The sequence below is a fragment of the Mastigoproctus giganteus genome, chromosome 12, assembly GCF_048544385.1.
Source record: "Mastigoproctus giganteus isolate SK-2022 chromosome 12, ASM4854438v1, whole genome shotgun sequence".
NCBI lineage: Eukaryota > Metazoa > Arthropoda > Arachnida > Uropygi > Thelyphonidae > Mastigoproctus > Mastigoproctus giganteus.
This window is the reverse complement of record NC_143586.1, coordinates 131,687,645-131,703,359: the sequence shown is the minus strand read 5'-3', so window position 1 is coordinate 131,703,359 and position 15,715 is coordinate 131,687,645. Positions and strand designations below refer to the sequence as shown.

The 15,715-nt window shown below is 37.9% G+C and overlaps 1 protein-coding gene across 1 annotated transcript in view; it reads right to left on the bottom strand.

Moving 5' to 3' along the window:
* Nucleotides 1-15,715, bottom strand: part of egg (SET domain bifurcated histone lysine methyltransferase eggless) — a 536,019-nt gene that overhangs the window by 280,653 nt on the left and 239,651 nt on the right. The window contains exon 13 of the mRNA XM_090386075.1: nt 10,398-10,518. Within this exon, the coding sequence (XP_090242201.1) occupies nt 10,398-10,518 (121 nt within the window). The remainder of the gene's footprint in view (nt 1-10,397; nt 10,519-15,715) is intronic.

The window sequence follows — 15,715 nt, the reverse complement described above, 5'->3', positions numbered from 1 at the left end:
TGACTCTGTTCATGATTCAAAAGAAAAAGGTTAGGTTACCCCCCTCCACTTCAGGAGGGTTTCAAGCTCCCGTGGGATTCAACTTCTACTCCAGACTGATAACACCCACCATCTGTTTACCGAGCGAGCAACAATACAAATGCCGTTACGGCAAAGTATTTTTACCGGCAAATTTATCGAACTTTTGAATGCTTCTCATGTGGGCTTTCTTTACCTTCGCCAAACCTTTTGTGGATCAACCAATGGAACACACTTTACATTGCTTTTGCCGGGAATATATTCATCTCTCTCTCTTGTCCCAGTGTTGTTTGTTTGTTATTTGGTTTTTAGGAGCATTAGCAACTAAGGTTATATTGTTCCGAGGGGATATGAAGTGGTCATTCCCTAACCTTTCCGCATCCGACAGTTTCTGCAATTAATAGTCGCATAAAATTGGCCTTCAATGCCATTAATGAAAAACACTTTATTTAACGAGGCTAAAATACTTAGGGTCCAACATAATTATACGGGATTATCAATTGCTGAAACCATTGCAATTAAATTACAAGAGAATTCTGTTAACGTTCACCGGCCATATATGATCTCTGATTTGTGGGCTTTTACGTGCATACGCGAAGACAAATAATCCCTATTTAAGTTTCATGCTCACCCCTTTCGGTAATTTTCATTCCTGTGATCGCGACATACGATCAAAAAGAGTTGTCAGCTTCAGGAAGGAAAATCGTTTTAGAATTTTTTTGTTAAATTCTTTTAATTAATTTTCTTAATTTTTAATTGCGTTAAATTGAATTTTAATTGCATTAAACTGATTTTTAATTATTTGTTACTGTAATGTAAGATTTGATTTTTTCATTTTAATTTCTGGAGAGTATCATACAGAAATGTTCTACATACTATATTGAAGTAAACTCCTTTGGTCCTTGAGGTTGTCACAGACATTCTCTCAGATATGCCAGACAAGCTGTACTTGCTACCTGGGAGTCTAAAACGCTGATAGAACTGATATTCTGGAGACACTCAAATCAAGTGGACCCATTTTCGGCAAAGTCCGAACAGTCTGTGACAGCCAAATTCTCTGCTGGCACCTTCACGATGGTGGGACTGTTAGTAATCCTAGGTATAACCCACAAGCACTGTGGGTGACCACCCAGGTGCAAACCAACGTAAGCAGGGATCGAGGTGTGGCACCCACACCACATGGCGGAATGCCGCCTCTGTGTTACCAGGCAACACTAGGTGGTAGATAATTCTCATCAACCGGTGCAATACCACCACTTTGCTTACTGGAGGCTTGAAGTGGTGGAACCCATGTTTAGTCTCCAGAGCTAAGCTCTGGTCAACCCTACCCCATCTCGTCCATCATGTAGTATGATTGATGACTTTTGAGGTTATGATGGACATCATAACCTTAATCCTAACCATACAGCCAACACGCTTGACCTTTTTCTTACAAACAACCCTTCTAAGTATACTGTCGAAGTGAGTGGTCCTTTAGGCACCTCAGATCACAACTTGGTGATTGTCTCTTCTCCAATGGAGCCTTTATCTCATTGCTATTCCCAACCTCGTATTGTTTGGCATTACACGAATGCAAAAGGAGATGACCTGCAAGATTTCTTTTCTTCTTTTCCTTGGTCTGATTACTGTTTCAAAACTTCTGGTGTCAACATTTGCTCAGATCGTGTCAGTGAAATTATTCTTGTAGGAATGGAATCCTTTAATCCGCACTGCACTTTAAAATCTCATCCTTTATCTAAACCTTGGTTTTCCAATAAATGTGCTAAGGCTGTTCACGAGAAGAACGTCGCATATTGTAATTGGCTTGTTTCCAATTCTTCAGTTTCATTTTCTGCCTACACCACAGCTCGCAACAATTTGAAATCCAGTCCAAACTGGATTTCAAACAGGCTAAGAGTAGAAAACTTGCATCTTGCCCTAATGGTAGCCGAGCATTCTGGTCTCTTGTCAAAGCCTTTTGTTAAGCAACTTTTGCCCATCCATTTTTGAGCAGAAGCCTGAAAAACAAGATGCACGATATTTCAGAGACTGCTGGGAGTCATTGCAGTACAAGTAAACACATGGGTTGTGTTAGGATAGCTAGGAATAGAAACAGGTGCATGTATACCTGCATGTACACCAATGCTAGGAGTTTGGTAAATAAATTTGATGAATTTGAGGTATTGCTCAAAACATCAAAGGCAGATATTGTTGGGATATCAGAGACGTGGTGTGACACAGATATAAGGAATGCGGAACTGGAATTTGGGGCTTACAATGTGTATAGAAAGGATAGACAGGACAGGAGGGGAGGAGGGGTTATGCTATTAGCTAAGAAACACATAAAATCCAAGGAAGTGAAGCCAGTTGACATCGATGGACAGGGCAGTGTTGAGTCAGTTTGGTGTGACATAAGCATTGGGAAATCAAAATTGAGAGTAGGAGTGTGCTATAGGCCTAATGACTCTGATGAGTATAATAAGATATTGTACAGGGAAATAGAGTGGGCCAGTAAATCAGAGAGTCTCATAATGGGGGATTTTAATTTCCCAGATATTGACTGGAATTTGTGGGTTGGTCACTCACACACTAGCAAGGCTTTTGTGGATTTATTGGATGATTGTTTTCTACATCAGCATGTTCGTGCGGCAACAAGAGGGAGCAATACTGTTGATCTGATTATCAGTAGTGATTCTTCATGCATTAAGAATCTGCAGATAAATGAACCACTAGGTGTCAGTGATCACAGTGTGTTGAAGTGGGATTTACTCAAGGAGGTAACTACCATCAGAGGTAAAGGGAAGAGTTTTTGTTTTCATAAAGGCGACTATGATGGTCTGAGACAGTATTTAAATTCTATACAGTGGGACCAACTGATGATGTTACCAACAGCAAACTCAAAATGGGAAGCATTCAAGGAACTAATCTTGGAAGCTACCAGGCTTTACATACCAACGAAGAAATATTGTTCAAGGTTTAGGCCTAAATGGTTGTCAGATCAACTAATAAGACATGTGGCAGAGAACAAAAATGCATGGAATACATACAAATTAATGGGTGACATGGAAGCCTATGATAGATATAAGTTGGTCTGTAACCAAGTCACAAAGGAGATTAGGCAGGCAAAGGCAGACTACAAAAAATCCTTGGCAAAGGATCCAAAGAAAAACAGAAAAGAGTTCTTTACCTATTTAAACTCAGGAAGGAAAGGAATGAATCAGATTGGTCCACTGGATATTGATGGTTCAACAGTTGAGGATCCTGCTCAGGTGGCTAACAATCTAAACGAGTATTTTGCATCTACATTCACGCATGAGGAGTTATTCAGGAAGGAGAATGACGTAGGTAAAGTAAACGTTGGCAGTGAGCTAGATGATTTTCTAATAACTGAGAAGAAAGTGGAGGAGAGATTGTTGAGGATAAACATAAAAAAGGCACCTGGGGTGGATGGGATCTATCCAGTTATATTAAAGGAGGCAGCAAAGGAAGTAAGCAAACCCTTAGCCATAATTATGAGAGCTTCTTTTGTACCCACAGACTGGAGATGTGCAAATGTGACCCCAATTCACAAAGGAGGATCAAAGGCTGACACAAGTAATTATAGATCTGTTAGTTTAACTTCTGTTCCAGGTAAATTAATGCAGGCACTGGTTAAAGAAGCACTGTAGGATCATCTAGACAAGAATTTAGTTATAGCTCAGACGCAGCATGGTTTTGTTAAGGGCAGGTCTTGCCTGACCAATTTGATTGGATACTATGATGTAGTCACAAAAGAACTGGATGCAGGGAATAACTTTGATATTATATATTTGGATCTTAGAAAGGCTTTTGATACTGTTGCACATGGAAGACTGCTGCACAAATTGGAGCAGTGTGGCATTGGAGGCAAATTGCTGCTATGGATAAGGGGATGGTTGAGTGGCAGAAGACAGAGAATGGTAATCAATGGACACTGCTCAACAGGGACTAATGTTATTAGTGAAGTTCCTCAGGGTTCAGTGTTGGGTCCGTTGTTGTTTTCGGTGTTTATGAATGATATTGATGATGGTATATCAAGTTTAATGTCCAAGTTTGCAGATGATACAAAGGTTGGCAGGGTTGTTAAGGACACTACTGACACTATGCTAATGCAACAGGATCTGGAAAGGTTGAACAGATGGGCTGAGAAGTGGCAAATGAAGTTTAACATTGACAAATGTAAAGTACTACATATGGGAAACAGTAACCACAGAGCAACGTATCAACTCTGCGGTACTACACTGACAGTGGTGGAGAATGAAAGGGACCTGGGAGTGGTTGTGCAGGCAGATATGAAGTTCTCTGAGCAGTGCAGACGGGCTGCAAGAGTAGCTCATGGTGTCTTGTCAATGATATACAGGAATTTTTCTAGCAGGGATAAGGAGGTGATTATTCCCTTGTATAAGGCAATGGTTAGGCCACATCTTGAGTGCTGTATACAGATCTGGAGGCCTCATTTCAAGAAGGATGTAGAGCTGCTGGAACAGGTACAGAGAAGGGCAACAAGATTAATGAATGGAATAAAGGGTTGCTCTTACGAAGAAAGGCTTAAGTTTTGCAAATTACAGAGTCTGGAGACTAGGCACCGGCGAGGTGATCTGATAGAGGTGTATAAGGCTTTGAATGGTTTGAGCATGCTTAATGCCAATGGGATTCTTCATCTTGCTCAGAATAATCACCTCAGACGGCATAAATTCAAATTGAGGAAGGATGGATGTCGGATAGATGTGCAGAAATTTGCCTTTGGCCAGCGGGTGGTTGGTTGGTGGAACCGACTTCCATCACTTGTTGTTGAAGTTGATAGCCTAAACAAATTTAAGGCTGAACTGGACAGGTATTTAGAACGAACGGAGGAGTGAAATGGGAGTTGTGTGTGTGTGTGTGTGTGTGTGTGTGTGTGTGTGTGTGTGTGTGTGTGTGTGTGTGTGTGTGTGTGTGTGTGTGTGTGTGTGTTTTTGGCTGATGCTGAATAAGCTTGCTTTCTTGCATCATATGCCTCTACTAATGCTAATGCTAAAGTAATGGAAAAATCAATTAATTGTCAACTCTTAAACCACCTAGAAACCTTCCGTCTGATCAATGATCGCCAGTATGGACTCCATCAATGTCGATCCATTGGTGATAATCTGTCTTATGTTACACATTTATGGACAAATTCAATTGAAAATTTCGATGAAACACAAACAGTTACTCTTGACATCTGAAAGGCTTTCAATCTTGTTTGGCATGAAGGTCTTCTAAAAAAGCTTCCAACTTATGGTTTATCAACTGTTTTTTGTAATTGGTTATCCAGTTTTCTCTATGACCACTCACTGAGGGTGATGGTAGATGGCTCTCTGTCTTCTAAAACTCCACTAATGCTGGTGTCCCCCAAGGTTCAGTTCTTTCCCCCACTCTTTTCCTCTTGTATATTAATGACCTTCTTCCATTGACTGGAAATCCTATCCATAGTTTTGCTGGTGCACATTGCATTCCACTCTCCATTTTGAGTAACCTTGTCCTGCTCAATCAGCTTCAACTTCTCGAATATCCGTTACCAATTCCTTAAATGCCGATCTCCAGGTAATTCTCCAGTGGGGCAAAAACAACTTAGTTGATTTCAATACTTCTAAAACTCAGTCTTGTCTTATATCTTGCAAAAAGGATTCTCTGCTCCTATGCTTATCTTTGGTGACACTCCGATTTCTAGGCAAGTTGATATATCTCTTTTGGGGATTACCCTGACTTCTAATCTCTCTTGGCACAAGCACATTACAAATATTGCTTCCTCTGTATCTAAAAAACTTGGTTTTCTCTTTCGTTCTTGCCATTACTTTTCTTCCAAACAGCTGTTCACTCTGTACAAATCGCAAATCTGCCCTACCATGGAATATTGTTTCCACATCTGGGGCAGTGCCCCCAAACCTCTCTCAGGCTTCTATATTCCATTCAGAAGAGGGCAATTAGATTAATTAATGACTCATCTCTAACAGAGTCTCTCCACTCCCTGTCTCACAGATGTACTGTTTCTGCTGCATGCGTTTTCTACAGATACTTCCATGGGCACTGTTCTTCTGAATTGGCTTCTATAATTCCCGCTCTCTCTTTCAAAACAGTCCGAACACGTGACATCGCCAGCCAACATCCCTTTACTGTGCAACGTCAAACTCATAGAACCAACTTTTCATCTTCCTCATTTATTCATTCAACTGCCGTTTTCTGGAACAACCTTTCTTCATATGTCTTTCCCAAAAATTACAGTCTGCAGAAGTTCAAGTCTAATGTCAACAAATATCTTCTCTCATCATCTCAGCCTTCAACCCAGCATGGTACTAAGTACAGCTAGGCCTCGCTTAACGCGAGTTCGATTAACGCGATATTCAGTTAACGCTATTTGAAAAATGATACTGCTTTTCACTTTACACGATGCAAATTTCCAGTTAACGCGATTTTTTTTTTTTTTTTTTTTTTTTGTTTTATGCGATAGTCGAAAAAGATTTGAATCCCACATTAAGCTTACCGTGAGTCGTACGGTCAATAAACAAAAGTTTGCCTGCTGCCCACCTCTGTGTGTTCCATCAACCATCGGAAGAAGAAGTGTTTGTCTCCTGCTAATAAATTCAATGCAGACTTGCATTTAAAAATTCAAATTTTTAAATGAGCCAGATGAAAAATGTTACCGCGAAGGAGATAACAGTAAAAGAATTAGGTGAAATCTTTCGTATCGCATAGAACCTCAAACAAAAGGTTTGATGTTCTCTGTGATATTTATTTCGCCAGGGCCCAGAGATGATTGTTGTCGGCTATCGGAAATTGATTGATGAAAAGAGAAAGTCAACACTGTTCAAATATTTCCACAACAGTAATTTCTTCATTGTGTATTTTATGTCAGAAGTTCCCAAAGTTTCTCGGTTCACTGCGCCTTTAATGTCTCAGTAATTTTTTCAAGGCGCACCCAGACCAAAAGAAATACCTAAAAGTTTTGTTTAGTAGTTAGGTCCAAACAACTTAATAAGAAATGCTGAAACTGTGAACTGCCTCGAGCTAGTAGTTCGCGTGGTGTCCGACAGATGTCGAGTATCACTATGTTTCCCTCGAAAATTTAGAATATTCCACGGCGCACAGTTTAAGAACCGCTGTTTTATGCAATAAACATTTAATTCCATAATTATTTTCATTATCTTTTACATTATATACAGTTAAAAAGTTATTTAAAAGGTATTTTTAAAATTCTTTATGGACATTCCAGAAGGTCAAGGACCAATTATAATTTTTCCTATTGGTCATGATATTCGATTAACGCATTTCCGTTTTGTGTGATACACTCGCGGGACGAATTAATCGAGACCCGACTGTACTATAGGTTCTAATACCTCTCATGTTTGGGGTTTTCATATAAAAAAATAAAACCCTTATTATTTTACAAATGTACCCTATGCACAGGGTCTGTTCATAAAGTTCTAAGATTTCATTTATTGTAAAATGAAGTGGTGGAAGTAAAGAGGATCAAGATGCCAAGTAAGCACGGACAAGGGAGGTTCATCACACTACTGGGCAAGTTGCTTCCCACTCCAAACCACTAATAAGCAGAGAAGTTAAAGTTCAGGCATGTCATAAGTATTTGTCACAATCATACTGGATAAAAAAGCAGAACATTTGTGTTTCAAGTGAAGAATGTAAACAATGAAGTAGAAATCCTCCTTTTAATCGTACCTTACAATCAGCATCACTGCATTGAGAGTCTGCTGAATTTGAATCTCCTTCTCAACAGTGAAGGGGAATATTGAAGAAGCAACACAGCACTGTCAGCCTATAGTCAGTGTGCATAGAACTTTTTTTCTGCTCTTTCCATGTTTTAATAATAACATTATCAAAATCTAAGTAGTTTTAGTTATTAGTATATTATTCTAACTTTTAAAAGGTACAGAATATAAATGTGTTTTTGTATAGTTGTGTGAAGTTGATATTCTTACTGAAACGATGGTGGAATTTCCATCAGGTCTATAAACAATGCTAAAAACATGCAATAATCTTTTACAGTGTGCATATTATAAAGATATGCTTTCTCTCCCCCCACCAGCAAAATGAAATAATATACTAAAAGCAGAAGAATTATAGTGAACATCTTTCCATCAACAATGTCATTTCTTCCAAGAACTGTCTTCCTACAATGAGTAGAGCCAGAGAAGTTCTAGGTGGGAAATGGAGTCTTTGAAAAAAGGAAACAAGCTTTAAGAATACATCATGGTTACAGAAAGGAATACACAACGAAATGAATAAAACAGAGTATAAAGCAGTGGTATTCAATCAATCAGTGATTGTGTATCATTGGAGATATGAGAGGTCCTTTCAGGAGGCACAGAGGCATAAGAAATTGATTTTGTTGAAAAATTATCTATAAATTTTTAATACCCGTATGTTAAATTTATTTCTGTTGATTATGTGTTCAGATTAACTCATCTGCCAATTTACTTCTGATTTTATAAACAGGCATTATCGCAAAAATGTATTTAGAGGATATAAATTTATAAATTTCATATAAAAGATATAAATACTATAGGAGTGCAAGGGACTATTTCAACATGGTAGGTGAAATCAAATAAAAACATGCACTTGATTGCATTTCAGTTGGCATCATGTTATCATTCTGCTCCCACTGAAAACCAAGGCTGAGCACTGTCTCCAGTGGGAGCAGAATTCATTGTCTGTCATGTGTCAATTTTTGAAGAACATCCTAGTAAATTAGAAAAGTGGATGACTACAGATAAAAGACCTCATATTAGCATTTGCATTGATATGTCCTTATAGTGACGACATCAGGAATGACCACCAGTTTTCTTTACAAGAACTTGTGCAGCTCATAAAATAATACATAAAAACAGTAGCAAGATTAAAGAAATCATGACAGAAATATGATAACTACATAATTATTTGTGATGTTGCTTATGAATCTACTACAGCCTGTTTCCATAACATGGGAAAGAAAATTAACTGATTCCTGGTATGCTGAAAAATTGACAGAAAAATGCCTGATGATATTTTGAACAGCAGCTGCCAATACACTGAAAAATATAGGATCAGTGATGTATGGAGTTGCAAAACACCCATTTAGTCTGTTTCTGCAACATGGGAAACAATTTCATTTGATTCCTTGCATGTTTAAAAATCAACAGAAAATATATTTGGACAACAGCAGCCATTACAAAAAAAGATATAAGATCAGTGATGTGTGAAGTTGCAAAAATTCTTCCATCCCTCTATGCATTTTTGAAAAATGTCATGACAAAAAACAAGAGATAGAGAAAGTTGTAAAAAGTGCAATGGCGCAATAATATTTCTGCCGTTAGGCCAAGATCCTACCTGCCAGAGATTTATATTGATCTTTGAACACGCACGCACGCACAATACGAATTAAAATTGATGTTGGGCATTTGAATTTGATAAAAGAAACAGTCCTGTATGTACAGCCATCATGCAGGAGTCTGCAGAGATTACACAATATTTTGTGCATTCTGCCTTTGATAATACTGATTTTGACGTGATCTCTATAATGTTCCATTGTGTGAAAGGTATACTGGGCATTACTGCTCTGGATCAATGCCAAGAAATGAGTCAAAGTCAATTTTTAAAATTAGACTTTGTTGATATTTTATTGATAATACTGATATTTTACAATTTAAAAATTGTAAAATATCATAATGCTATAAAATAATTATAAAACATTTCTTTAACTGCAAATGACATTTTGTGGATAAACATGAAATATTTGTGCATCTTTTACCTTCCTAGATGGGACGGGTTTATGAAAGTAATGACCCAATCACTTCCTTATGACATGCTGAAAGTAAAATTCTTACCATTAATCAATGTGCCTGCCAGCAGTTACAATGCAATAAACACAGTACATTTTGCCTCTCAAAAATGTCAGTGAAATTCAGGCTATACAGCTTAATAGCTAGTTACCTTAGAGATGATGTTATTAGGGTCTGTAAGGCTTTGAAAGGAGAAAATGAATGACGGTGAAATTCTCACAGTTAAATGATACTAGAACTATGGTCCATAAATTCAAATTAGCAGAAAGCAAGATACACATTAGATTGTAAGAGGTTCTATTTTAGCCACAGAGTTGTTAATTACTGAAATAAGTTACTTATATGAGTAACTGAGGCAAACAGTTTGTGCAAATGCAAAGGTCAGCTAAATAGGCACTTAGGAAAGAAATGACATGGGTGGATAGACTTTTTTGTTGTTTGTTTTAACTAGAAACTGTAGCAAAAGCTTATGAGTGTTTTACCATATATCCAATAATTAATACTATTTCTTGTGTCTTCAAGGATTTGAAAAAATAAAATATATATGCATTCAAGTACAATGATGATTATTTTGTAAATAAGTGAACTCACCAGTTCATTATAAAGAGGTGCTAGTCTGGTTGATCCTCGGTAAATCCACTCAGTTCTCTCATCTGCATCAAAAAACATTTTCACCAAGCTAGCATCAACTTCCAGGACGCGAGCTATCCACCTGCACAAAGTTAAGAAGAAATATGTACGTAACAGTAGTATCTTTGGTGTTTATTTATTCTTTAAGACAAAATAGTTTTATATATATATATATATATATTTCAATAACAGAATCAAATCTTTACTTTTTTTTTGCTTCTAAATTTCATATGAAAATGAATTTTAAAAAATGTAAAACAACATATCCATAATGTTTAGTTCACCATTATACAAAATATAATTTATTACTACTTCAGCAAAAAATTAAATTTTTTTTTTTCTTTAAATTGATGGCCCACCTCAAAAACCCCATCATTATTAGAAAATTTTAAGGTAAAAGTCTAAAAAATGTTTGGGTGCAAGCTAAAAATGATTTTCTCATTTTTCAACCCAATATTTCAAAATCAATTTCAATGGGAACCTGCCCACTTTGTAGTCACATGCAGAATGTACTTCCTCAATGAACAAAAGAACAGAATCATCTTTCTTGTTTTAGACGGTGGTCTTTGCAATAGAAAAGCTTATGACTTTCACTACTGCAATCTGCAAAAACGGAAAAGGATCTATTTCAAAGCCATCACTACCTCTTCTTTCCCCTCCATCCAATTTGATTAATATAGCTGGCAAATTCTGACTCAAAAACTAGAGAAATGGTGAAGATGAAAAGAATCATAAAAAGCAGAAGATTTTTTAAAATCCAAAAACTTTGGCAACAAATTGAATTGTTTATCAGTACAGTATTATGCTTTCAAATATTAGCTTACCTGAATTAGAAAAAATTTGAATTTTCAGTCTGTGGATATCTATTTGGATTGCCTGTTTGTCACCAACTCATTATGATAGCTTTAATGAAGGTAATGATGATGATTTTTCTCTCCTCAGATACGCTGATCATAGATTTGTTTATAACCATGGTACTTCTTTCCAAATTTGAGACAATTTCAAAGGGCTGAGATTCCCCCCCCCCCCTTACTTGGCTAAATATCTTTTCATACTCAGAACTGCTATGATGAATTGTTAAAATGCAAAGTTCTCTTCCTTGAGAAGGTCATTAATTTGTCTTTTTAAAAAAAAAAAAAAAAAAAAAATTCTTTTGGATCATGAACTTTGAATTTGCTCGTGAATTTTGTATTTTCACTACTGCTGTTTCAAACTTACAATAACAGGAACATTATTACCACTAAGTTCCAGACAAAAGGAATCCCACACACTTTCATATTGTTTCGAACATGCCCAATATTGTACTTTGTAAAGTGACCTTTCAATATCAGCATGGAGAGCCAACCACTTTATTTTTGATAAATTTAATTAGGAAAGGTCACCACAATGAGATATAATTTGAAATCACTTTTATTACTCTACCATGTACAGCCAATCCCCAATTTAAGTAAGGGTTGCATTCCACGGAACTCTACGTAAGTTGAATTTTACATAAGTCAGGATTTCCCTAAATGCTTATTCAGCACTCGCAACTATGCATGCTGAATTTGATTGAGGCAAAAAAGAAATGTTTGACGAACATAGAATTATTTATTCAATTCTTTTATCTTTATCTCATGTGCAGGAAATATTACAAAAGTACAAAAATTTCAAAATTATAAAATTACAAAAAGGGAGAGGAGACAGGCATAACGTCAGTAAGTTTTACATTGAGCATCGTTGCCAGAATTAACTCTCCAGCTGATAATCACGCCACTGCAGAAGTTGAGGGCTGTGGAGATTTAAAGGGGGTGTTTTCCAATGCATCACAAAATTTCTCTGCAGCTGCAGAATCGGCACTGGCAACTTCCCCATGCTTTAAATGTTTTGGAAACCAGCATGATGCTCGAACCTATTAAACCACCCACTGCTTGCCACGAACTTGGCTTGGGGCTTCCCATACTTATCCTTAATATCTTCATAAATACTTCTTGCTTTTGTTTGAACGACCATTGGAATCAGGGGCACTTGCTTCCGAATCTGATTTTCCATCCATATTATTAATAGCTTTTCCATCTTCAATATAGCACCTGAATGCTGTTTTGCGATCACTGTTAATCTTAAATGCATTGATCCTTTAATTATACGTGCACTGTCCCTTAAAATAGTATTCACTGTTAGAGCAGTGAGACCTAATTCCGTGCAATAGATGACAAACTCTGTCCTCCTTCATACTTCTTAATTAATCATCTTCATTTCTAAATCAATTTTGTTTTGTTTCCTAGCACTGCCAGCACTTGAACTTTCTGTTGGTCCCTTTCCCTTCACCATTGTAATAAGTAAATAGGAATGAATGTTGTTGTGATTGGGTTTAAAGACACAAGGGCAACTGAGGCCAAATTGTGTCTATTCATCGTTTAATTGCATGACCCTATCTTTATGATTGTTAAATTATATACTTTTGTATAGGCCAATACATTTTAAGTATATTAAAAGTTCTTCAATATTTGCATTGTTTCCTAGAATATGGGATAAATCAGGTGATACATTAAGCCTGGAAACTGATTGAAACGTGTTTGACCGGATGGTTGAATGCAAGGGACAATCAAGCAGAAAATGGCGGACCGTAAGCCGACTGTTACAGGATGAACACTGAGGTGGGATTTCTCCCAGTAGCAAGTATAGATGGGTATGATGCGTATGTCCAATTCTTAGCCTTGCCAACACCACTTCCTCACGTCTGTTTGGTCTGAAGCAGGAGAGCCACAGCTTTGGTTCTTGTTTTATTTGGTAAAGTTTGCTGTTAGTATTCCTTTTCCATATCTGTGACCAGTTGTTGTAACATGCTTTATGAATAACAGGTTTAAAATCAGTGTATGGAACCTGAGGATGTTGTGAGAGAGTGGGTTGAGGATGTTTAGCGGCAAAGTCTGCACTTTCATTTCCCGGAATGCCAGAATGGCCAGGGATCCAGCAAAATGTGATTGACTGATTGGACACACTACAGGAAAATAGTTGGGAATGAATTTCTTTCAATGTAGGATGAGGAGAGGAGAAATTCTTCCTTATGGCATTGATAGCACTGAGGGAATCCGTGTAGATTATTGCGGGTGAGATGCAAAGTTCAATAATCTTACTAAGTGCTAACTTGATGGCATAAAGTTCAGTAGTGAAGACACTGCATGATAAAGGTAGTGTGGCTGAAATTGTACATGTAGGAAAAACAGCTGCAGCACCTACCTTACTATCAGTTTTCGACCCATCGGTATATATTTTACATGCATCGGAGTTATGGGTAGCATGGGCTGAGTGCAACTGTCTCATGTTTTTCGGAGGTATGACATTCTTCCCCCACTGGAGAAAATATGTATCATGTGAGGCACAAACATACGTCCAGGGTGGAACAGGTGCAGTTGTGTTCTGAAAAATATCAGCTAAATCAATATTCCAACTGTGAATAAGATCTCTGATCCTGAGTGAAGCAGGACGATTTTCATGTGGTTTATTCTCATAAAAAGAATCCCACCGAGTGTGATAAAGATACTCCCAACTGGGGTGCGATGGAAGACTCTGGATCTTAGAAGCATAGAAAAGCAATAATGTTTTCCTACGAAGATGTAATGGCGGCTCGTGGGCTTCAACATAAAGACTTTGCATGGGAGAAGTCCTGAATGCGCCCAGAGCAGTCCTCAGGGCACTGTGCTGGATGACATTTAGCCGATCTAATGTGCTTTTCCTAGCTGAGTCATATACGGGAGAACCATAATCTAAGCGTGAACGGATCAGAGATTTGTAGAGGTGAAGTAAGGAGTACCGATCAGCTCCCCATGACATGGATGAGACTGATCGAAGCATGTTTAACTGTTTTAGACAAGTAGTTCGTAGATATGTGATATGTGCTTGGAAGTTAAGCTTACTATCTAATATCAGACCGAGAAATCTGATGCTGTTTACAACTGGTATTGGACAATTGTTTAGCCGTAATTCAGGATGGTGGTGGACAGCACGTTTCTTACAAAAGTGAGTGGTGGTAGACTTTTGTTCAGCTAGTCGATATCCGTTGCGTGACATCCAGGATTCAATTCTGTTAATGGCAAGTTGGAGTTGACGCTCAATGGTGTTCATGCTTTGAGATTGGCAGGAGATTGCTAGGTCATCCGCGTACATATAAGCCTCCACAGTTTTGGGGATGTCTTTAGTTATGCTGTTGACTCGAATTGCAAATAATGTTGCGCTGAGTATAGATCCCTGTGGTACTCCTTCTTCCTGAATATGGGGTGTAGACAGTACGTTCTGATAACGGACCTGAAAAGAGCGGTGGCGCAGGAAATTCTGAATTATCTGAGGGAGATGACCCCTTAGTCCTAGGTGATAAAGGTCCATAATAATACCATGTCGCCAGGTAGTATCAAATGCCTTTTCAATATCTAAATTGACCATGACTAGATGTTGCTTCATGACAAAGGCATTCCGAATATTCGATTCAGCTTTGATAAGTACATCAAGAGTGGATCTGTTCTTACGAAAGCCGCTCTGATGATCTGTTAAAAGGTTCTCTGCTTCTAAGATCCAGGTAAGCCTCGTATGTATCATTCTCTCAAAAATTTTCCCCATGCAGCTTGTGAGAGATATTGGCCTATAATTGTTAACCAAAGAAGGGTCTTTGCCTGGTTTTGGTATGGCAAGTATGTGAGAGTGACGCCACGAAAGTGGGTAATCATTTTCTGAGAAGATTCGATTATAGAAGATCAATAGGGTACGTAAGTCCTCTTCAAGTAAATGTTTTAGCATGATGTAATGTACGTCGTCTGGGCCGACAGCACTATTTGAAGATTTATTTAAGGATTCTTTGAGTTCTGTTATATTAAATGGTTGATTGTATGGAAGTGAGAGCCGTGTGGAAAAGTTAATTTTGCGGCGTTCTGCATCTGCCTTGATGCGCTGAAAGGAGATGGAGTAGGAAGCAAAGCAGATATTGAAGAAAATGATTCTGCTAGCGCATTGGCGATTTCCTTAGGTGCCGAGAGATCTTTTCCATTCCAACAGAGTATTGGAGAGGGTGGTCGAGTGAATTTTCCATTTAGCGCTTTAATTCTTCTCCAAATGAATCGTGGGTCAGTGTCTTTGGTGATAGTTGAGGCAAATGAGATCCAGGAGTCACGCTTGGCTTTTCTCCTAATCTGCCTTGCTTTGGCTTTAAGTCTTTTGTATTCTATCAGATTACTGGTTGTAGGAAACTTACGGAATTTGTTCCAAGCACGGTTTTTCTCACGCTTGGCATTAGAACAATCTGTGTTCCA